This window comes from Jaculus jaculus, chromosome 8, assembly GCF_020740685.1.
Source record: "Jaculus jaculus isolate mJacJac1 chromosome 8, mJacJac1.mat.Y.cur, whole genome shotgun sequence".
NCBI classification, from domain to species: domain Eukaryota; kingdom Metazoa; phylum Chordata; class Mammalia; order Rodentia; family Dipodidae; genus Jaculus; species Jaculus jaculus.
The window spans coordinates 141,711,708-141,735,432 of NC_059109.1; the positions used below are offsets into that span (position 1 = coordinate 141,711,708).

General features: G+C 47.7%; 2 protein-coding genes across 2 annotated transcripts in view; both read left to right on the plus strand.

The window, feature by feature from the left end:
• The window catches only part of Prpf6 (pre-mRNA processing factor 6), a 63,524-nt gene extending 56,832 nt beyond the window's left edge, over window positions 1–6,692 (plus strand). The window contains exons 17-21 of the mRNA XM_004669527.2: window positions 290–423; window positions 1,134–1,225; window positions 4,161–4,275; window positions 5,844–5,970; window positions 6,459–6,692. Of these exons, the coding sequence (XP_004669584.1) occupies window positions 290–423; window positions 1,134–1,225; window positions 4,161–4,275; window positions 5,844–5,970; window positions 6,459–6,611 (621 nt within the window). The 3' untranslated portion in view covers window positions 6,612–6,692. The remainder of the gene's footprint in view (window positions 1–289; window positions 424–1,133; window positions 1,226–4,160; window positions 4,276–5,843; window positions 5,971–6,458) is intronic.
• A 4,699-nt stretch (window positions 6,693–11,391) lies between these two features.
• Window positions 11,392–14,187, plus strand: C8H20orf204 (chromosome 8 C20orf204 homolog). The gene is made up of 4 exons (XM_045155733.1): window positions 11,392–11,469; window positions 13,398–13,670; window positions 13,756–13,913; window positions 14,055–14,187. Exons 1-4 carry the CDS (start codon window positions 11,467–11,469, stop codon window positions 14,185–14,187), a joined length of 567 nt encoding a protein of 188 aa, XP_045011668.1. The 5' UTR covers window positions 11,392–11,466.
• Window positions 14,188–23,725: the final 9,538 nt, after the last annotated feature.

Sequence of the window (23,725 nt, forward strand, 5' to 3'; positions counted from 1 at the left end):
ATTATCGTGTGCACGTATATGCAGCTTGGCTATTCATATAAAATGCACACTGTACACATAAAAAGCCTTCCAGGGCATCCTGTGTGCACATGTACATAGCACAGTCACACACTGTAAATTCTTGCATACCTATATGTTTATGAATGCAACAGAGTCATATACATAAACCCTATGTGCATAAGTGCGTATCTTAATGCAGTCTGAGGTGCTTATGGGAGCTGACCATAGATACTGTGATCCTTTGTGGACAACCCTTGAGATCCTCTCTTGCTTGATTTGTTGGCCACAGCTGAAGAAGTGTCCCCACTCCACACCCCTGTGGCTCTTGCTCTCCCGGCTGGAGGAAAAGATTGGGCAGCTGACCCGTGCTAGAGCCATTTTGGAGAAGTCTCGTCTGAAGAACCCAAAGAATCCTGGGCTCTGGTGAGTTGTTGGCTGTTGGCCCACCTGCCCTTTTAGGGACTCTCCTCACCCACATCATCCCTTATGTTTCAGCCTAGGCACCTGGGGATGATATAGTAGTGATAGCCACCACTAGGAGTCATAGTCACCACCTCGGGAGAGCTGGATCTAAATGGTGAGGTGGGCTTCTGATGGAAGGTATTAGGTGTCTGGGAATGAAGCTGAGAGAGTAGACTCTATAGAAAAGGTAACACCAGCATAGGTCATAAGGAATTTTCCAAGGGGAGTCAGGTGGGGTGGTATACACTTGTAATCCCAGCACCTGGGAGGCTAAGTAGGAGGATCAGGAGTTAGAGGTCAGCCTAGGCCACTTAGAGAGTTCCAAGTGAAGGATGCAGAGTCCAGCTCAGGGTTTGGCTGGGGTGAGAAAGGACACTGCTAAGGAGGGGCAGCTCTTGTGAGCCAGTATGGTCTGGGCTTGTTTTGGTATCTTCACTTATATCTGAATTTTATGGGGAATCTAAGGACTTGGACAGGGCTGCTGCCTTGGGCAACAGGCTATGAACACCATTTCTGGTGGATGAGCTCTCCTCTGTGGAAAATGAAATTTCACCACTGCTGTTATAAGTCAGGAGCCTTCCAGACAAGAGTCCTTGAGGCTGTCGAGAGCTAGCTGGGGTGGCTGTGCTATGGTAAATGGGGCTGGAACATCCCTAGGTTTGTCTTCCTAGGTTGGAGTCAGTGCGGCTGGAGTACCGTGCAGGACTGAAGAACATTGCCAACACACTTATGGCCAAGGCACTGCAGGAGTGCCCCAACTCTGGTAAGGATCCTACCTCCCAGGACAGTGGGGATAGAGTCTTCTAAGAGATGGAATCATCTTCCAATGGCTCCATTAAGACAAGATTTTTGTGGCCCCTTTCAGTCTCTCTTCACTTTGGTTATGAAAACTTTGGACAAGCCAGGTGTGGTGGCACACACCTTTAATTCCAGCACTTAGAAGGCAGAGATAGAAGGATTGCTGTGAGTTTGAGGCCAGCCTGGGACTACAGAATAAGTTCCATATCAGCCTAGGCTAGAGTGAGACCCTACCTCAAAATAAATAAATAAATAAAAACTTTGGACTAAAATCCCCAGTCTCAACATGGGAAAGTTGACTTCATGTTCTAAAGCACTACAGAAAGGGGCAGCTAGAGAGATAGATAATGGGCATGCCAGGGTTTCCAACCATTGTAAACAAACTCCAAACACATGCACCACCCTGTGCATCTGGCTTATGTGGGTCCTGGGAAATTGAACCTAGGTTCTTTGGCTTTGTAGGCAAGTGCCTTAACTCCTCCAGCCCTATCTATTGAACTTTTTATTGGCAACTTCCATAATACATACCATGATTCCTGTGTTTTATTTTTTTGTTTTGTTTGTTTGTTTGTTTTTCGAGGTAGGGTCTTGCTCTAGCCCAGACCTTGAATTCAATGGGTAGTCTCAGGGTGTCCTTGAACTCACAGTGATCCTCCTGCCTCTGCCACCTGAGTGCTGGGATTAAAGGTGTGTGCCACCATGCCAGGCTGATTTATTTGTGAGAAAGAAAGAGGCAGAGAGAGAGGGAGAAAGAATGGGTGCACCAGGGCTTCCAGCCACTGCAACTGAACTCCAGATGCATGTGTCACCTTGTGTATCTGGCTTATATGGGTCCTGGGCAATCGAACTGAGGTCCTGTGGCTTTTCAGGCAAGCGCCTTAACCCTTAACCACTAAGCCAACTCTCCAGCCTCCTGATTCTTGTGTATATTTTAAGGTACATGTTTGTTTTGAGACAAGGTCTTATGAATCCAGGGTTAGCCTTGAGCTCCTGATCCTCCTACACCCATCTCATAAATTCTGGGATTATGGGCATGTTCCATCATACACATAGCTAAGATTTTTGTTTGTTTGTTTGTTTGTTTTTTGAGGTAGGGTCTCTCTCTGGTCCAGGCTGACCTGGAATTAACTATGTAGTTTCAGGATGGCCTCGAACTCATGGAGATCCTCTTACCTCTGTCTCCTAAGTGCTGAGATTAAAGGCATGTGCCACCATGCCCGGCTTTTTTTTTTAAAAATATATTTTATTTATTTATTTGATACAGAGACAGAGGCAGAGAGAGAGAGAGAGGGAGAGAACAGACACGCCAGGCCCTTCAGCCACTGCAAACGAATTCCAGATGCATGTGCCCCCTTGTGCATCTGGCTTATGTGGGTCCTGGAGAATTGAACTGGGATCGTTTGCTTTACAGGCAAATTCCCTAACTGCTCAACCTGGCCTCTAACTCATGATTCTTCTGCCTCAGCTCTTAGTCTCCCAAGTACTGGGAGCTGCTATGTATAGGCATGTCACCATACTCAGCTATGCACTCACAGGCACACAGAGAGCAGAGAAGAATGTCAGGTGTTCTTTATCACTTGTCAGCATATTTCCTTGAGATGCAGTCTCTCTAAATGTGGAGTGGTGGTGGTTTTCCTGAGCCCTAGTGATGTTCTCGTCTCTGCCTCCCATAGGACTGGGGTTACAGACGTACATGGCCATACTCAGCTGTTTACATAGGGTCCTGGGGAATCAAACTCAGGCTGTCTCATATTCTTATGTTTGTGGCAGGTACTCTTGCCCTTTGAGCCCTATCTCCTTTTTTTTTTTTTTTTTCGAGGTAGGGTCTCACTCTGGTCCAGGCTGACCTGGAATTAACTCTGTCATCTCAGGGTGGCCTTGAACTCATGGCAATCCTCCTACCTCTGCCTCCCGAGTGCTGGGATTAAAGGCGTGAGCCACCACGCCCAGCTCTCCTATTTTTAATGTGTTACTGCTTTGAGATTACCAATATTGCTGGGCTGGAGAGATGGCTCAACAGTTAAAAGTGTCTAGTTTTTTGGTTTTTTTGTGGGTTTTTTTGTTTGTTTGTTTGTTTGCTTGCTTTTTGAGGTAGAGTTTCACTCTAGTTCAGGCTGACCTGGAATTCACTATGTAGTCTCAGAATGACCTCAAACTCATGGAGATCCTCCTACCTTTGCCTTCCAAGTGAAAGGTGCCTGTTTGTGTGCAAAGCCTACCAGCTCAGGTTCAGTTTCCCAGTACCCACATAAAACCAGACGCACTAAGTGGCACATGTATCTGGAGTTTATTTGCAATGGCAAGAGGTCCTAGTGCACCCATAACTGTGTCTGTTTCTCAGATAAATAGATAAATAGACTGGGCATATTAGTGCATGCCTTTAACCCCACCACTTGGGAAGTGGAGGTAGGAGGATCATTATGAGTTTGAGGCCAGCCTGAGACTACATAGTGAATTCCATCCAGGTCAGCCAGGGCTAGATTGAGACCCTACCTCAAAACAAACAAACAAACAAAGTTCTTTAAGCCAGGCCGGACATGGTGGCACACACCTTTAATCCCAGCACTCAGGAGGCAGAGGTAGGAGGATCATTGTGAGTTTCAGGTCAGCCTGGGCTAGAGTGAGACCCTACCTTGAAAAACCAAATTGGAAAAAAAAAAATAAAAGAAAGAGATTACCTTTGCCTGTTTCCTTAGTCAGTTATAATGAAAGCTTGCAGCTATTCAGAGGACTTCCCAGTCTGGCGTCAGCATAGCTGCTGTATTACAGGAGGTGGCTGGGTAGGTAAATACTTCGGACCTTTGTGGCTGCCCTCAGCAGGCCTTTCTTGTGGTGATTGTGGGAGGGGTTTTGAAACCAGAGATAAGATTGAACAGTAGTTCTTTGCTTCTGAACTTCAGGTATCCTATGGTCTGAAGCTGTCTTCCTTGAGGCAAGGCCCCAGAGAAAGACTAAGAGTGTAGATGCCCTGAAGAAGTGTGAACACGACCCCCACGTGCTGCTGGCAGTGGCCAAGTAAGTAGGATTGCTCCTTGTGGTCCTGATGTACCCTTTGCCAGCATCTTTGCCTCTCTCTGGCTGTGCTGACTGTGCTAGAAGACAGGCTGCCTAGTCAGTGCTTTGGGTAGCATTCTCCAGTGAGTTGTGTGCTATCCACATCACCTGAGCATCTGCCCAGTCATTCCCTTCCTCAGGCCTCTCAGGTGCTTTGGTCCTTTCTCAGTCCCAGGCTTCTGGTGAGGCTGTTTTTTGTTTCAGTTTGTACTGCTTGGAGCCTAGATGACATAATGAGTAAATTTGCTCATAATGATTCACCCATAAATTACTTAATAAACAAAGTCTCTTTGGCTCAAGGAGCTTTAGCCAAGAAGTTTGCTTTCACTGTGTTGGGGGAAGAACTTACTAACAGTTCTGTTGTCCTGGGGAAAAGCCCAACTCTAATCTCGAGTTTTGGAGTGCAGAAATGACTAACCAAAGATATCTCAGAAGACTCTGCATTTTTCAGGGGAAGAAGAGCTTAGCGAGTTACCTCCTAGCAGCTCCCAGCAGAGGATTGTACCCCTGACCCTGCAGATGGTGATTGTAGAGACAACCTCACATTGTTGCCTGGATATCTTTCTAGTGTCTTTGGGCCTAGCAGATGAGTGAGGCTTCTAGGGCACAGCCTCTGCCCTTTTGGGCTTCTTTCTCCCAGGGTGACTTATGTGTACCTTCAGATAGTGCCGCCATAAACCTTATAAAAGGCTTTGTTAAAGTCAATAAGTCACACCTTGCTGTTCCCAAACCAGTGTTCCATGTGTCTGCTATCTGAGTTTGTGCTCTTTAAATCATAGTTTATCTAACACCAGGCAATTAAGAATGCCACCTGGCTTAAAAAACAATCAGGTTATCAGTATGAAATTACTCCTTTTGGTACCTGAGAGCAGCCCAACAGCCATCTGCAGTGGAGGGTTAGTTGTGTATGAGCTGCCTCACAGCTGAGTTAGGAGAGGGTGAATGCAGTCCCAAGTCAAAGGCCTACCAGAATGTCTACCACAGCATGCCCTGCCATCTTCCTAACTGTCCACCTTGCTATCCTTTCCTTCCTACCAAGTCAGGTAATTCCCTGTGCCTGCCCATGGAGACCCTAATTTGATTTCTAATAGTCCATTCCCTTGGCTTTTTTAGCTTGGTTTTCAATTGTCTGTGAGTGGTAGGCACAACAGATATGTATGCTATGGCCTAAGTGCCATGGGACTGTAGCCCTGTTAGGCCCAAGTCCCCAGAGCTGACTAGAGGTCCATCTTAGTGTTTGCTTGGGTTACTGCAAGGGGTTAGATAGGGCAAGAGAGGTGTCTTACTGAAAAGTAGGCTGAAATGTCAGTTTTCCCTAATCAGGCTTAATTAATATTTTGTCAAGATTAGTTTCATATTGTATTTGACCCAGAGGAGAATAAGTTTTAAGGAGTTAAGATCATATTGTGTGTGAATGTTCTAAGAAACAGTGGTTAGATGCTAAGATGCCAGTGAATGCTCTGAAGTGACTTTAGGCAATGTAGGCCCCTGGCTGTGGTCTTTTTCTGTGAATCCTTCTCCCACAACAGGTTGTTCTGGAGTGAGCGGAAGATTACTAAGGCCCGGGAGTGGTTCCACCGCACAGTGAAGATTGACTCAGACCTGGGTGATGCCTGGGCCTTCTTCTACAAATTTGAACTGCAGCATGGTACAGAGGTGAGGCTACACCAACAGACCAGTGTTCAGTGCTATCCTGCCTAGGCATTCCCCTAGTCATACCTGAGACTGTAGGGAGTTCTGCCTATCCCTAGAGGGCTTTAGGAGGCAGTCAAGATCAACGCATCCCTTAGTATTGGGTGTAATGTATAAGGATTGCTGGGCAGCAGCCCCTCTTTAGCTAAGCCTTGTTGGAGCCACGCTCACTGGGCAGGGATGACCAGGGTGTCCTGGGGTCCTCTCCAGAAATAGCAGCCAGACTACATTGAATCTGGGAAGCAACTCTTCCAGAAATGGTAGACTTGGCACCCTGTGTGAGGTAGAGGTAGAGAGCCTGACACAATTCAGTACACAAATTTGGGAGCCATACTTTCCAAGAGGAAGGGCTATCTTGAAAACTGCTAGAGCCAGGCCAAGATGGGGCAGACAAGGCTCGGGGTGGGCACCCCAGAAGGACCCCTGCCTAAAGTTCTCTGTGGTCAATCCAGGAGCAACAGGAGGAAGTGAGGAAACGCTGTGAGAATGCGGAGCCCCGACATGGAGAACTGTGGTGCACTGTATCCAAGGACATTGCCAATTGGCAAAGGAAGATTGGGGAAATCCTGGTGTTGGTGGCTGCCTGCATCAAGAACACCTTCTGATGGTTGAGGTTGGGGACAGGGCCAATGGGACAGTGAGCACATGGATTGTCCTTCATTTATTAAAGATTTTTATGAAGTGTGTTCAGGCTGGGGTCTCATTGGCTTTTTATCTGTCCCTGATTCCTATACCCACAAGATGTGGTTATGGCAGCTCTGATTTGGATATGACCTTCAGGTGCCTTTGTGCTATAGAGGAAGCATGGTGGGGGTACTGTTGCTGCTGAAATTTTATGTTGGTATTTGGAGAGTGGGATCTGGGGAGAGTGAGAGCATTGGGTCACAAGTCTTGACAATGAGGGGATAGAGGTCACATAAGTACCAATCTGTTAAGCAATTGTGGGGCTTACAGAAACCCAATGGTTGTACCCATTTAGTAGGATACTTTTAGCTGAGGCTTTCTGGAGTTAGATATACTCTTTCTGGAGTTAGATATACTCTGCTGGAATCACTCTATATCACCTTCCAGGCCCCTGTGAAAAATGTCACTTTTTAAAAACATATATATTTTATTTATGAGAGAGAGAGAGAATGGGCACACCAGAGCCTCCAGCCACTACAAATGAACTCCAGATGCATGCATCCCCTTGTACATCTGGCCTACATGGGTCCTGGAAAATTGAGCAGGTATCCTTTGGCTTTGCAGGCAAGCTCCTTTACCATTGAGCCATCTCTTCAGCCTTTGTTTTTCAAGGCAGGGTCTCACGCCAGTCCAGGCTGACCTGGAATATACTATGTAGTCTCAGGGTGGCCTTGAACTCATGGCGATCCACCTACCTCTGCCTCCCAAATTCTGGGATTAAAGGCATGCAGCACCACGCCCATCTTTTTTTAATTTTTTAAATGACAACTTCCATAATTGTAAACAATATCCATGGTAATTCCCTCTCTCCCTCCACTTTTCCCTTTGAAACTTCACTCTGCATCATATCCCCTCCACCTCAATCAGTCTCTCTTATTTTTTAATACTTTATTTATTTATTTATTTGACAGAAAGAGGGATAGAGAGAGAGAGAGAGAGAGAGAGAGAATGGGTATGCCAAGTCCTCTGGCCACTGCAAATGAATTCCATATGCATGTGCCTCCTTGTGCATCTGGCTAACATGTGTCCTGGGGAATCGAACCTTGGTCCTTTGGCTTTGCAAGCAAATGTCTTAACTGCTAAACCAGCCCTCTCTTTTATTTTAATGTCATCATCTTTTCCTTCTATTATGATAGTCTTGTGTAGGTAGTGTCAGGCACTGTGAGGTCATGGATATCCAGGCCATTTTGTATCTGGAAAGAGTGCATTGTAAACAGTCCTACCCTTCCTTTAGTTCTTACATTCTTTCTACCACCTCTTCCACAATAGACCCTGAGCCTTGGAAGGTGTGATAGAGAGATTTCAGTGCTGAGCACTCCACTGTCACTATTTCTCTACACCATAGTTCCTTCTGAGTCATCCCAAGTTCACTACCATCTGAAAAGAGAAGGTTCTCTAACCAAAAGTGAGAGTAGCATTAATATATGGGTATGAACATTAAGTGCTTACTGGGCAGTTTGGTGAGCATAGTATATACATTTAGCCAGACTCCAGCAGACATTATACCCCTAAGGCTCCTGACTACTCCTGTTGTAGATTTTCACTATCAGGGAGGCCTATGGAGTAGGCCTTTAGTCAAATTAGAGGGTGGTTGTTTTCCCCCATAACAGACATGCCACTATTGTACCCATTGGCTCATTTGGCCTGGCTGGCCAAAAATAAGGTTTGCAGTGTCCACTGTTCGGTATCTTCACTGGTGATTTCTCTCTCTCCTGCTGAACTACATGTAGTGTGGCTTTTTCCAGCTTTCTGTCAGCTGGTCTACATGGAGGTTTAAAGTGCAGCTCTATCAGGATTTCTTGGTGACCTTGCAGCCCAAGTATGTGGAGTCTTCAGCAATAGGGTCTTACCATCTATTCCTGGTGGGAAACCAAGGGCCTTGCAATGGCCTGTAATGTTTTTGGGGCATCAGGGACCTCCCTGGCCAATAGTTCACTGGAAGGTATCCCATCCCTGGCACTGAAAATGTTCTAGTAATAATCTATGGCTCCTATGTGTTCCATTGTCCAAAAAAGTAGGTTTTCATATGACTTAATTTATATCCTCTTAGATTTTGATTAGCCCTCCCTCCACCTTTCCTTTACACAATCTTTTTTTTTTTTTGGTTTTTTGAGGTAGGGTCTCACTCTGGTCCAGGCTGACCTGGAATTCACTCTGTCATCTCAGGGTGGCCTTGAACTCACGGTGATCCTCCTACCTCTGCCTCCCGAGTGCTGGAATTAAAGGCGTGCGCCACCACGCCCGGCCTTTTACGCAATCTCTTTACCTGACCTCACTTAGGCCTTTTCACCCCCATTAGTCTGTTCTTCTACTTACATATATACAATACCATCCTATTAAGTCCTCCTCCTCCCTTTCTGTTCCCTTTATTTATATCTCCTATCTAGCTTACTGGCCTCTGCTACTGAGTTTTCTTCCTATTCACATAGAAGTCTTATCAGAAAATGTCATTTTTAACAGGTTACCACTTTTGCAGGTGAATCTTTTCTTGCTAATTTCATAACAATCTCGTCCTAAGCATTTGTGACTGTCCTCGTTGCTGGATTGAGAATTACCACAGTATGGCTTTTCAGCCTTTAAACTTCAAGGATATATGCTACCCTAGGCTGTGGATCATGCATGTGTGCCTTAAGTTGAGAATCAACTGGCTGTCTTGGGAGGCGTGGGGCATGTAAGCCTGCCAGAGACATCTGGCTGGAGGTTATGGTAGCGTGGGTGGTTTATGCTCTTAGATGGGCCAGGGAAGAGATGTAGAGACATGACATGACAAGGGGTAGCCCTTAAGTCTGTTTTATGGAGAAGAGCTGTTCCCTTGAGATATGTACCATAGGATTCCCTTTGTGCAATTATGCCCATGGTGGGACTTGTAGTTATTAGTCACTGGTCCTCAACTCATTCTTCCTTCACATAGAGCCTGTGTTGTCCTGTGGTTCCTCTGTCCCTCTGTGTCAGTAGTTGAAGGGAGTACTTACCTTACTTGTGCACCTGAGATAGATTGGGGCTCAGCAGGCATCTCTGCCTGCCTTGAAAGTTGTGAGCCCACCTTTCTTGGAGTTCTGGGACCCTTGCGGATAGCAAGGCAACAGAATAGTCACCTTGGGGGCAAGGGCAGTGCCTGCTATTTGGTGCTGAGCAGGTCACCCAGATGCTGGAGAAAGGGGATTCTCCTACTGACCTGAGTGGTGGCTATCCAGAGTTGCTTGGGTATTTCCATGGAAGGGCCCTGTACTCACCCTCTGAAGAGGGGCCGTACTCAGCAGTTCTCTCACAGATGGAAGGGGCAAGGGTTTGGTTTCCATCCTTAGGCTCTGCTCTTTGATGGCTCTCCTCTGCCTGGAGCTGAGTTCAATGGAATTGTCACAAATGAGGACTTGGTTGAGGGTTCCTGCAGGACTGTATAGTTTGTCTTTCTCCTCTCTGGGAGTGGAGAGGGGCTTTCTTGTGCTGAGGTGGTCAGTGACACCTTGTGCATCACAAACTTTGCTTCCCTGGGGAAGGTTACTTTTGCTTTTCATTTTTAAAAAAAATTTTTTTATGAGAGTGCCTGCGCAAGAGAGAATTGGCACACTGGGGCCTCTAGAAGTTGAACTCTAGATGCATGTGCCACCATGTGTGTCTGGCTTACATGGGTTCTGGGGAGTCAAATCTGGGTCCTTAGGCTTTTCAGACAAGCACCTTAACCACTAAGCCATCTCTTCAGCCCTTATTTTTATTTTTATTTATTTATTTGAGAGAAAGAGAGACAGACAGACAGAGACAGAGAATGGGCCCTCCAAGGCCTCCAACCACTGCAAACAAACTCCAAACACAAGTGCCACTTTGTGCATCTGGCTTATGTGGGTCCTGGGGAATCAAACCTGGGTCTTTTTTTTTTTTTCCAGATTTTGAGGTTTATTAAAATAAAGTATTAGCAAACAATATGCAAAACAAGTTTCTCTAGAGTTATGGCTTTGATAAGCATAATATAATAAGATCTAAACATTTATAAGTATCAAAAAGAGAATTGAAGCATGTGGCTAGAATTACACTTTTTCTAGTTTTTAGTTTCCAAACCTGGGTCTTTAAGCTTCACAGGCAGACACCTTAACTGCTAAGCCATTTCTCTAGCCTCACTTTTGCTTTTCTTCAACTGGATGTTGAATCTGGCTCAGTGAGAGATGAGCTATGTTCCAGAGGCTAGTGCTATGCTGGAGCTGAGCAGCAATGCTGGGATTGGACCTCCCTCCCTACCAATGCACGACCCCTAAGGAGGGGCAAGATGAGTGGGATCAGCAGTGGGAGCCTAGGAAGTTCTGAGTTCCAGACCAGCTGGGACAGGACTATCTGGTGTGGGTGTGGGGCTGGTGGCTTGGGAGGGGATTGAGTTCTGCCTATTGAGCACCTCCTCCACCACTTGACAGAGTAGAGACTTCTTAGGGCTGGTGACATTCCAAGACCTACAGCAGCCCTGGATCTGCTGCAATAGGCAGTTGCTGGGCTCCAGGGTCAGATTAATAGAAGTGATTAGAAAGGAGGCAGGGCTGACTTGCTGGTCTCCCTTCCTTTCCCTCTCTCCCTCCCTTCCTCCTCCCTCCCTTATTTTCTGGAGGAGCCAACTTCAAAAGCCTCTGGTCTTTCCCTCAGATTCAAGGAGGCCCCAACTTCCCAGCCAGCCAGTAATAGACTTGGTGTAGCTGCCAATTGCCTGTTGCACTGGCCACCCAAGATCCCCAGAGGAACCTAGGATCATGTGCATGGTCTGGAGGGAGAGAGGAAGGAACAGATCCTGAGAAACCCATGGTGAGCAGCTGGGGCCTCTGGGGATAGGGCTGGCCTGGGCTGAGGGGCTGCGAGTAGGCACATCCCAGGGGAGGCTATTTACTTGTGCCTCACAGAAATCCCTGACTGTTAACAGCAGCATCTGGCACTAATCATTGAGGAAATAGTTGTGGGGTGCTTGCACCCTGGCCTTTCCAGATCCCATTCCTCAGGCCTGAGTTGGAGGGACTCCTTGGGCAGCCAGCCTGTCCCATGTAGGGCAGAGTGATGGTGGATGTCTCTTAGCAGCTCCACTGGCTAGCTTAGTTTTTGATTCTTGTTCTTAGTTGACTAGATGGGTAGTAGGCAGTGGACCCTGGGCAGTTCTAAGTGCCTCCTCCTCTTGGCCACAGTGCCTGGTCACTTTCAAGAGGGTGCTATAAACTCTGTTCTTCAGTCATTGCTGCTGGTGCCCCAGGCAGAAACCCTGTTTGGTTTTTTGTTTTTTTTTTTTCTCATGGTAGGGTCTCACTCTAGCTCAGGCTGACTTGGAATTCACTCTGTAGTTTCAGGGTGGCCTTGAACTCATGGCAATCCACCTACCTCTGCCTCCTGAGTGCTGGGATTAAAGGCATGTGCCACCACACCCAGCTCTCTCTGTTTTTGTGGGAGTTTGGACTGTGCTCAGATTCCCCTGCCAAGGCTGGGAAGCAGAGTCGAGTCCTGTTGTTTTGCTCAGTTCACATGATTAATCTTCCAGTCCAAGTTGGCTGCCTGACTAGCTGGGGACCTGGGGCAGGTTTGAGAACTGGCCCCTTTGGAGTAGCTGGTGACCTTCAACTGTCTCCTGTGGGCTTCTCTCCTTAGTCTGTCCCCTCCATTTTGGGTGGGAGAAAGCCTGTTAGCAAGCTGTGTTTGAGGGACAGTGTGGCCTTCTCTTCTGTTGACTCTGGGGATTTCCTCAGTCTTCTTCCAATGGAGTGTCTCTTCGAGCTGGATCTCTGGGCTGTTGTCTCTGTCCTACTTAGGGAAGATGTTCCTATGGCTGGTTGTAGCAGACACACTGATAGACAGGTGGGAGTTCTTACACCATGTATGACTAGAATAGTTTTGCCCTCTATCTTTGTGGTATGTGGACACACAAGTGTAGACAACCTTGAGTGTCATTTCTTAAGAGCTGCCCACCTTTTCTGAAATAGGGTCTTATTGGTCTAGAGCCCACCAAGTAGGCTAGACTAGCTGGCAAACAAGCCCCAATGATCTACCTTTGTCTGCCTCTCCAATGGTGGGATTTAAGCATGTATCACCATGCCTGAATTTTTTTTTTTTTTTACATGGGTTCTGGGGATCAAACTCACATCCTCAATCTTATAAGTCAAGCATCTTACTGACAGTTATTTCCCCAGGTCCCTGTTTTGTGTACCCAGAGGGTACAGCCAAGGTTGAGTAGCTCACAGTGCCCTAACTCCAGGGAGGGAGGAGCTATGGCTGATAGGTTTGAGTCAGTGTGACCAGAGGTGAATTGGGGGCTACTTCTTGCTGTACCCTCCAGAGCAGGTTCACACTACCTGTGCATGGCTGGGTAGTTCTTGCCTTCATGGTATTCAAGTGATAATCATCACTTGTCTGCCTTTCCTCAGTGTAGACCACAGCATCATATCCTTTGCCTCTGGGCCTATTTCCTTTGTCTCCTTCTTGGTCCTTCATGAAACAGTAAAATGACCTCTCCATGCCCTACTACACATCCTACAAGTGCATGAAGTTGTCTAGTTTATAGGGTTTGTTTTTCCCTTTCCTACCTAGGACCACAGATGTTTCTCCTGATTAGGCTGAGAGCCTCAGATTAGTAGATTTCCATCTTATACCCTCTCAAGGCAAGGTGCCTTCTGTGGTGACTCCAATATGCCTATGGGGCCACTCCTTGTTCTGGGATGCCCAGGTGCCCAAACTTGATCCATTGTCCACTCCAGGTGTCCCCCAAGTTTGCTGTCTGGACACTGCTACTGCTGGTGTTGCTGGGGTCACCCATCCAGGGCTGGGCGGTACACCGCTCCTGCAGTGTCCCAGAGGTGCTTCGTCATTATCAAGCCGTCATCTTCCAGGACTTGCAGGCTGCCATGAAGAGGGTTGGAATGGGAGTCCAACGTACAAGGCTAGGCTCCCCACACCATTTCATTCAGAAAAACCTGACTGAGGCTGATGGAGGGCTGGGACAGCCTGGTGCCTCCTGCAATGCACAAAAGGTATGGAGGAGGCACCCCCACCCACATCTACATCCCTGGAGTCTCCTTATCCCCTTGCTCTGACTATCCTTCCTTTCCTCCCTAGGAGCACAGTATCCTACTGTCCATCAAGTCCCTGGGTAGGACCCTTCGGGGAGCTATGGCTGGGGTCCGCAGAGGAGCCCTGGAGAAAGCGGCCTGGACAGTGGTCTTACGCACTGAGGCTGTAATGCGCCGCCATTGCTGGACTCCACGCCAGGTGTGGTCTCTTGAACAAGAGCATGCAGATCATCCCTTTCCCCCCAGGGCTTTGGTGCTGCAACCACTTACACCAGGGCTGGGCACGACCTATGGGACATGGGCACTCGATCTGTAAGCACTCACCATTCGTCCCTGCCAACAGAGCCAGCAGCCCAAGCTGCGCGCTGTCCTGCATGGCCGTGACCGGAAGCGGCGCCTGCTGCGTGCCTTATACACTGTCGCCACCTGCTGGGAGAAGCTCTTTGCACTGGGTGCAGTGAACACCAGAGAATCATAGCAGCAGTACGCCCTCACTCCTCACATAAGACTAGGAACATACCTTGTTTTGGTTCTTTGCCCTTCTTATGGCTCAACCAGCACTTAAGGGATCAGGACTTGGAGAAGTCCCTCCCTTTCTCCATGGCCATTCCTGAGGTGGCCCACCCTGCACACATTCAGTGAAGCCTAATAAACAGAGCTAGTGTTGTGATCCTGGTTATTTTTCCCTTTGTCTGCCTCGGCCACTCAGAGGTCTCCTAGATTGGGGACCTGGGACCTTTGCACTTCACACCTGGGCAGGCTTCATTTCCAGTCTCCTGCAGCAGGGAGCGATGGTGGGATGCTGGATACCACTCCAAATGAGATGAGCCTGGTTGGGGGGGCTCTAAAACATCATGCATCTGTCCTGCCCCACTCTTGACAGAAGGAGAGGGTGGGAATGGAGAGGAAGAAAAGGCTGAGCTTGGTGAATTCAGAGCAAAACAACCGGATAAAGGAAACAGGCCTTAGAGGAAGCAACCCTTGCTGCCCTGGCCACAAGCTAGACCAGGCCATTTCCTGTTGCCCCAACAGGGTGGATGTGATAGGGGTGGGTCCAGAGACTGATCTTAACCTTGTCTTGTCTTTGGGACTGGTCAGACTAGTCCCTAGTGCCCATATAAGTCTGGGTGTCTGTTCCTCCATGATTCCAGTCCCTGTTAGAGGCAATGTCATGCTGGACAGATGGTTTAGTGGTTAAGGTGCTTGCCTTGACCCTGGCGTGCCCACCCTATCTGCTTCCTTCTCTCTCAAATAAAATAAAAGTAATTTTAAAAAAGTGGCCATCCCAGCACTCAGGAAACAGAGATAGGATTACCTTGAGTTTGGGGCTACTCTAAGAAGAGTGAATTCCAGGTCAACCTGGGCTAGAGCAAAACCCTACCTTGAAAAACCAAAGGAGTGGGAGAGATCCCAAAGTCCTCAAGGTCAGCCTTGCCTTGTGTGCCTGTTAGACGGGTAAGCAGGAGATACAAATGAAGGCTATGGTGAGATAATCGGCAGCTGCAAAAAAAAATAGTCCTAAAGCTGATCTTACCCCATCTCTGTTGCATGTCTGTGGTCTGCCCAACTGTAGATGAAGAAACTGAGACAAGAGATGATAGGACTTACGTTGCTTACCCAGCCAGATCTGAAAGAGCTTGGATCAGATCAGGGACCAGAGTCTGGTGTGCAGAGCAATATGAAGCAGTCTGGATTTCAGTGTTCATTCAAATCACCTGTAGATTTAGACTTTCAACAGCCTCCTAGGCAACCTTGGAACACATAGAATGTTCAGGGTCTGCTCCATAGAGTGGGAGTCAATGTGGACAAGTGCTATACTGAGGACAGGTGTTCCAGGTGGGGCCCGTGTTCATGGACCTATGGAAGGCATTCAGCAAAGGAAGGAAGTTGGGAGGCTGTGAGCATGGTGATAGGGAGGTCAGATGTGAAGGAGTGAGGGAAGGCATGGATGATTACAGAATCTTGACTTTAGAGCCTAGTAGGTAGTCACCTTCAATTGGGAAATACCAGTGGAGGAGAGAATGGGGAGCCAAGGAGCTCGATTGAGATGGCTTACACTGATGGGCTCTGCTGTATCCTGGTGCAGAGAAAAAGGCCCACTCTTTTTTTTTTTTTTTTTTCTGAAGCAGGTCATCTACGAATGGTTTAGCACCAGATTCTACATCAACATGCCTTGCATGATGGATGAGAGGACGGCCCCCTTTCCGGCCATGCCCCATTTCCCTAGACATTTCCATACATACCAAACCTTTGTCCATGTGGCAGATGGACACCATGAGCAAATGCATGAGGGCCCTCCGATGGAGACTAAGGCCCACTTTTGTTGAAACAAGGCATAGGGGCCTCAGAATTTGATTAGAGTGGCCTAATTTGGGGCTGGAGATTAGCAAAGGTCTGGGATTTGGACTGAGAGTAAAGCAGCATGGAGAGATGTCCAAGGACCCATTTTGCAAGACAGTTTGTTCTAGGACGTGCTCCAGCTCTAGAAAGAGCACTCCTGTCTTGTTCACAGCAATCAGCGGCTAAGAACGTGGGCAAGAGAGTAACCCCACACCCACACAAATGAGAGAGGAACAAATATATCACAGCCTCCTAGGTTCTGGAGAGGTCCTTAGGAGAACAGAGAGAACAAACAGGCTGGAGTTTGGGGGACAAATGTAGATTGTACAGTCCTGAGCCAGACTATACAATTAGTGAAAGACCCTGCATCCTGGCTCCATTGTTCTCCTCAAAGGCCTTGCCAGCATCAGCCTGGGGCCACCAATCTATTATAATATCTGTCCTTTTTCAGAATGGAGACAGGCACAGAGCCCTCAGACTCATAGCTAGAAACAGGCTAGGTGCTACAGCCCAGGGATCCAGTGGCATCTCCTTAGGAACCCTCACCAGCACCTGACACTATCCAACAGAGAAGTAGCCCCACAGCCATTTTCTCATTGCAGCTGACCAGAATTAACCTTGGTGGATGCCCAGGCTCAACAATAGGGCTGGAAACTGCTGGTGTTGTCCCATCCCACACATGTCTTTTTAGGGTTTGGCTGTTTTCAGGAAAGTGAGGGCTGTAACTCAGGAGAGGCTATGCAAGGGTGGCAGATGGGGCCCCAGGGCACTGGCCAGGCCTGGGTAATTTCCTGCAGCCCAGGAACCAAGCCCCCATGTGGAGTTCTGGGAGAAAGGGCCTGGCAAGGCTTTGAAGGGAGACTGGGCCCCACGACCTCCCACAACTAGCAGCCTTTGAAAGAACATCTGGAACTGGGCAACAACAGTGGTGGGCAAGCTAGTCCCTGGGTTTGGAAATCCCAAAACTAATCCTGACTTTGCCACTTGTGTGCTACCAACCCTGCCCTGCCTCTTCCCACCCCACAGGGTGAGGGCTTCTCTCCTGTCAGGACACACTCTCCATGCTCCACCCCAGCCTAGGGTTAGGGTTGAGCGAAGAGCTGAGTGAAGGAAGTAGTACGAAGGATGAACATGTTTTCTACATGTCCTGTGAGTATAGAGTCACAGCTGAGCAGGCAGAGAACAATGAACGGTTGCACTCCTGGAAATGGGCACCTAGAAGGCTCAGGGAGCACTATAGACAAGGTGCCAGAGGAAACACCTGCTCCCGGATCTGAAGGGTATCTGGCCTTGTGGGGGCACTTAGTCCTTGGATGTGAGCATGAGTACCAGGCCCAGAGAGCTGCAGGTGTGCAAAGAGGTTGCCTGCTTCAGCTGGAGCTGACTGGAAACAAACAAGGCCCTCTACCCCAGGAAACACATCATTGGGAAGGAGGAGGCAGGTGCTGAGGCCTATTGTCCTTGCCAGTGGCCTTCAGGATCCTTGGGGAAGCCAAGGGACAGCCTCCATCCTGCACCTTCGCCAAGAAAAGACCCAGCTTTGTAAACATAGAAATAAACAACCCCCTCCCATTAAAATCCGGAACAAACAACCAGCAGGGAGGTCGCACCTGCTGTGGGAAATGAGACCTTGGTTAGGGGAAAATGGGGAGATCAACCCCTTGGCAATGGTGTAGTGCCTGTTATCCTTGTCCAGGAAGTGCAATGTTCGGGGATCCAGCTCCTGGGTCACCTCCCTGCTGTGTGGAGGAACTTCTAGGAGACTTTGGCCTGATGTACTTTGGGGGCTTAGAGGCACACTAGCTTGGCCTTGTTGGCCTCCTCTTAGCCCAATTGTGACAGCTGTGATTCAGGGGAGACACTGCCAGGGCTCCCTGCCAGATGAGCAGGCCCTGTCCTTGGGCTGTCCCTGGCGCCCCTTGCCCGGCGCGAGGCCAGGGGTCAGGGCTGCAGCTCGAGATAAGCCTGACTTCCTGCACTAGCTCCCTGCGCAGCGACACAAAGCTTCCTGTTTTCTTGCAGGCAGACCGGGGTGTGGGAGACAAGGGGAGGCAGTGAGGGCCAGATTGTGGGACACAGGGCAGGGTTGCGGGGCGGGGTTGTTGCAGATGGAATGAAGTCATGGAGGGTGGGGTCGTTAAAAGGTGTGTGGACCCAATTGTAGGGGGTGTGAGTCGGAGGAGACTAGGTGAGGGGCATAAGTAACTAGTGAAATATAGGATGGGGTCGTGGAAATGGGGCAAGGTCGCAGGGGACAGGATTGTGGACTATATTATATGGTGAGGTCATAGAGTTCGCGGTTTTGGAACACAGGGCAAGAAAGCGAGAGACTAGTTTTTGGGGGGTGCGTTCCTGGAATTCTGGAAGAGGTGAGATTGTGGGGAGTGGGATTGCAGGATGTAGGTGAGGTTGTGGGGGAAGGGGCTCTCTGGAAACAGGAACCACTAGATTTGAGCCATGGGTTAGGAGTGGGTGTGAACTCATGCTCTACCCTACCTAGCTACTGGACACACAACTAACTCCCCCTCCTCCCCTATAGCACACTTGGCCAAGACTCTTCCTGGTGGATGTTCTCCCTTCCTAGATTGGGATAGAAATCTTGTGGACTGGGCAGAAGTTGACCAGTCCTGCAAAACTTTGGCTGGCCTGTTTGAGTTTGGATGTCTGCAATCTGGACCTCTTCTTGGAAGCAACTGCAGTAGTGTATGAGTACAAGGTTAACCTATTGTTTAGACTTGGTCATTAGAAATACAAATTTAGAGCTGGGGAGAGGGCTTAGCAGTTATGCCACTTGCCTACAAAGCCAAAGGACCCAGGTTTGATTCCCCCAATACCCATGTAAACCAGATGCACAAGGTGGTACATGCATCTGGAGTTCGTTTGCAGTGGGTAGAGGCCCTGGTGAGCCCATTCTCTCTCTCTAACCTCTCTCTCTCAAATAAATAAATATTTTTTAAAAGAAATACAAATTTAGTAGGGCTGAGGAGATAGCTCAGCTGTTAAAGGCACTTGCTTTCAAAGCCAGCTTGCCTGGTTTGGCCCAGAGTTTGATTTCCCAGTACCCATGTAAAGCCAGATGTACAAAGTGGCACATGTATCTGGAGTTCCTTTGCAGTGGCAAGAGGCCTTGGCACACTGATTCCCCCTCTCCTCCCCTACCCCCTTGAAAATATTTTTTTAAAAATAGGTATACAAATTTATGCACTAGGCTTACCGATACACACCTTTAATCCCAGTATGGGAGTGGGATGAGGCCGAGGTAGGAGGATTGCTATGAGTTCCAGGTCAACCTAGAAATAGACCCGGCTTCAGAACAAACAAACAATAAAAGAAATACTTTCCCACACTGATACCAATAACAATACTGAGGAGAACCCTCAGGAGAAGTAGATCTGGAGGAGAGGTGATATATGACTATAACCTTTGTAAAATATATAAAATAAATACAAATTTAAGAAATTATTATATTTTTAGGTAGGGTTTCATTCTAGCTCAGGCTTACCTGGAATTCACTATGTAGTCTCAGGGTGGCTCGAACTCACAGTGATCCTTCTACCTTTGCCTCCTGAGTGCTGGGATAAAACGTGTGCTTCTGTTTTCTTAAAATGTCTTTTTTCTTTTTTTTTTTTTGAGGTAGGGTCTTGCTCTCGCCCAGGCTGACCTAGAATTCACTATGTGGTCTCAGGCTGTCCTCGAACTCACAGTGATCCTCTTACCTCTGGGATTAAAGGCATGCACTACCACACCTGATTCTTCTTCCCTCCCTCCCTCCCTCCCTTCCTCCCTTCCTCCCTTCCTCCCTTCCTCCCTTCCTCCCTTCCTTCTTTCCTTCTTTCGTTAGTTTGTTTGCTTGGTTTGGTTTCGTTTTTTGAGGTAGGGACTTGCCCCAACCCCAGGCTAACTAGGAATTCACTATGTACTCTCAGGGTGGCCTTGAATTCACTGTGATCCTCCTACCTCTGCCTTTCAAATTCCTGGATTAAAGGTGTGCACCACCATGCCTGCTTTTTTTTTTTTTTTTTCTTTCTTCTGAAGTAGGGTTTCACTCTAGCCCAGGCTGACCTAGAATTCACTCTGTAGTTTCAGGTGACCTCACACTCAAAGGCAATCCTCCTACCTCTGCCTCCTGAGTGCCGGGATTAAAGGTGTGCACCACCATGCCCTGCAGGAATGAAGTTTTGACAAGCGCTACAACATGGATAATGTGGGAACCAAACCAGGCAGGCCAGCCACAAGCCACATAATGCCTTAAAATGTTTAGCCTCCCCCTTGTCTGAGGAAGTAGTCCCAAGACTTCCAAGGGATGTCTTTTTTTTTTTAATTTTTAAATAGTTTATTTGAAAGAGAGAGGAAGACAGAAAGAGAGAGAGAATGGGCCCACCAGGGCCTCCAGCCACTGCAAATGAATTCCAGACACATGTGCCACCTTGTGCATCTGGCTTATGTGGGTACTGGAGAATTGACCCGAGGTCCTTTGGCTGTGCAGGCAAATGCCTTAACCGCTAAGCCATCTCTCCAGCCCAAGATTGTTTTTTATTTATTTGTTTATTTTTAGAGAGAGAGAGAGAGAGAGAGAGAGAGAGAGAGAACTATCCTAGCACTCAGGAAGCAGAGGTAGGAGGATCACCATGAGTTGAAGGCCAGCCTGAGACTATATAGTGAATTCCAGTCTGGGCTAGAGCAAGACCCTACCTTAAAAAGACAAAAGAAGGGCTGGAGAGATGGCTTAGAGGTTAAGGCGCATGCCTGCAAAGCCTAAGGACTCAGGTTCAATTCTCCAGGTCCCATGTAAGCCAGATGTACATGTTGGCACATGTGTCTGGAGTTTGTTTGCAGTGGCTAGAGGCCCTGGCATGCCCATTCTCTCTCTCTCTCTTTTTCTAATAATTAAATTAAAAAAATTTAAAGACAAAAGAAAGAAGAAAGAGAGAAGAGACTATGGGCAGAAGTATATTATAGATGTGGATAATGATGTGCCCAGAAGCCATGGATTCTTATTACAAAAATTTCAGTGCTAGGGGTGGGATACTGTCTAGTGAGTTGTTAGCCAGGAAGGTTCGAGGTGCTCCCAAAACATTACAGGCCATTGCCAAGGCTTTTAGTTTCCCACCCGAATTAGATGGTAAGACCCTATTGTGGAAGATTCCACATGCTTGGCCTACAGGTCACTGAGAAATCAATCTGGAGCTGAACTGGCAACCTCCTCCATGTTGACTAGCTGTCAGAATTCTGGAAAGAACTATGCAGCGTGCAGCCTTTTGGAATATAAGTTATCAACACTGTTAACCAGTAGTGCACACCTGAAAGCCTTACATCTGGACAGCCAGGCCAAATGTGCCTGTCATAGGGGAAATCAAGTGCCTTTGATTGGACTAGAGGCCTGCTTCATGGGAAGGAATATATGTTTGGTACTGAAAACCTGTGATTGGGGAGGTCATAAACCCTTGGGTAGTAATGACTGCTGTTGGCTAAATGCATATATTACGCCCACCAAACTGCCCTCCAAGCGCTTAACAAATTTTTTCAAGAAATATTTTTATTGATTTGCAAGGAGAGAGAAAGAGGGATAGAGATAGAGAATGAGAATATGGGGATGTTACTGCCTCCAGATGCTGCAAACAAACTCCAGACCCACTTGACACTTCGTGCATCTGACTTTACATGGGTACTGGGGGATTAATCCTGGGTCCTTAGGCTTTTCTGGCAAGTGCCTTAATCACTAAGCCATCTCTCTAGTCCTCTAAGCACTCTTATGTTTATGTCCAGTGCTAAGAAGAAGTGACAATGGAGTGTTCAGCACTAAATGAGACAACTCTGTGCAAGTCTCCAAGGCTAAGATTCCCTTGTAGAAGAGGTGGCAGAAAAAAATGTAAGAACCAGGGCTGAAGAGATGGCTTAGCAGTTAAGGTGCTTGCCTGTGAGGCCTGGGACCCATGTTCAACTCTCCAGATCTCAAGCAAGCCGGATGCACAAAGGTGATGCAAGTGCAAGGTTGCATATGCCCACTAGGTGGCTCAAGCATCTGGAGTTTGATATCAGTGGCTGAAGTCCTGGTGCACCAATTTTTTCTCTCTCTCTAAGAAAAAGAAAAAGAATGTAAGAGTCAAAAGAAGGGTAGTACTATTGCTTATAATGCTATCTTCCAGACACAAAATGGCCTTGATATTCATGACCTCACAGTGCCTGACACTACCTACACAAGAACTCCATAATAGGAGGAAACAATGACATCAAAAATAAAAGAGAAGGGCTGGAGAGATGGCTTAGCGGTTAAGTGCTTGCCTGTGAAGCCTAAGGACCCCGGTTCGAGGCTCAATTCCCCAGGACCCACGTTAGCCAGATACACAAGGGGGTACATGCATCTGGAGTTTGTTTGCAGTGGTTGTAGGCGCTGGCATGCCCATTCTCCCCTCCCCCCCCCGCCTCTTTCGCTGTCTGTCACTTTCAAATAAATAAACATTAAAAAATAAAATAAAAGAGAAGCCGGGTGTGGTGGCACCTTGGGAGGCAGAGGTAGGAGGATTGCCATGAGTTCAAGGCCACCCTGAGACTACATAGTGAATTACAAGTCAGCCTGACCTACAGTGAGACCCTACCTCGAAAACCAAACCAAACCAAACAACAAGCAAAAGTATAGAAGAGGTAGGAGGATCACTGTGAGTTCAAGGCCACCCTGAGACTCCATAGTGAATTCCAGATCAGCCTGGGCTAGAGTGAGACCCTATCTCGAAAAAAAACCAAACCAAACCAAAACAATATATATATATATATTTCTGGAGAAATGGCTTAGTGGTTAAGCGCTTGCCTGTGAAGCCTAAGGATCTCGGTTCAAGGCTGGATTCCCCAGGTCCCACGTTAGCCAAATGCACAAAGGGGTGCACGCATCTGGAGTTCTTTTACAGTGGCTGGATGCCCTGGCGTGCCCATTCTCTCTATCTATTTGCCTCTTTCTCTCTCTGTCTGTTGCTCTCAAATAAATAAAAATAAGCGAAAAAAATTAAAAAATAAATATATATAACAGCCAGGTGTGGTGGTACACACCTTTAATCCCAGCTCTCAGGAGGCAGAGGTTGGAGGATTGCCATGAGTCTGAGGCTACCCTGAGACTACATAGTGAATTGCTGGCCAGCCTGGGCTAGAATGAGACCCTACCTTGAAAATAAAAAAATAGAAGAGACAGAAATTGGAAACAAGAAGGGATTTAGGGCTGGAAAGACAGCTTCATAGTCAAGGTGCTTTCCTGCAAAGGCTAAGAATCCAGGTTCGAATCCCCAGTACCCACGTAAGCCAGATACACAAGGTGGCACATGCATCTGGAATTCATTTGCAGTGGCCAGAGGCCCTGGTGTCTCTCTCTCTCTCTTTCTCTGTCTCTGTCCTACTCTCTCTCAAATGATTTTTTTTTAAATATTCAACAGAGGGTGGATTTGGGAGGGGGAAAATGGAAGTGGTGGATGGGGATTATCATGGTTTGCTTTCTATACTTATGGAAACTGTCAAAGAAAAATTAAAGGGGGCTGAAGAGATGGCTTAGTGGTTGATTCCCCAGGACCCACATAAGCCATATATACAAGGTGGTACATATGTCTGGAGTTCATCTGCAGTAGCTGGATGCTGTGGTGCACCCCTTCTCTCTCTATCTCCCCCTCTCTGCCTCTCTCTCTCAAATGACTAAA

Coding starts and splice junctions, on each gene's coding strand:
- C8H20orf204 (XM_045155733.1), top strand. Junction 13,671..13,755: donor CCTCCTGCAATGCACAAAAG/GTATGGAGGAGG, acceptor TTTCCTCCCTAG/GAGCACAGTATCCTACTGTC. Junction 13,914..14,054: donor TGGACTCCACGCCAGGTGTG/GTCTCTTGAACA, acceptor CTGCCAACAGAG/CCAGCAGCCCAAGCTGCGCG.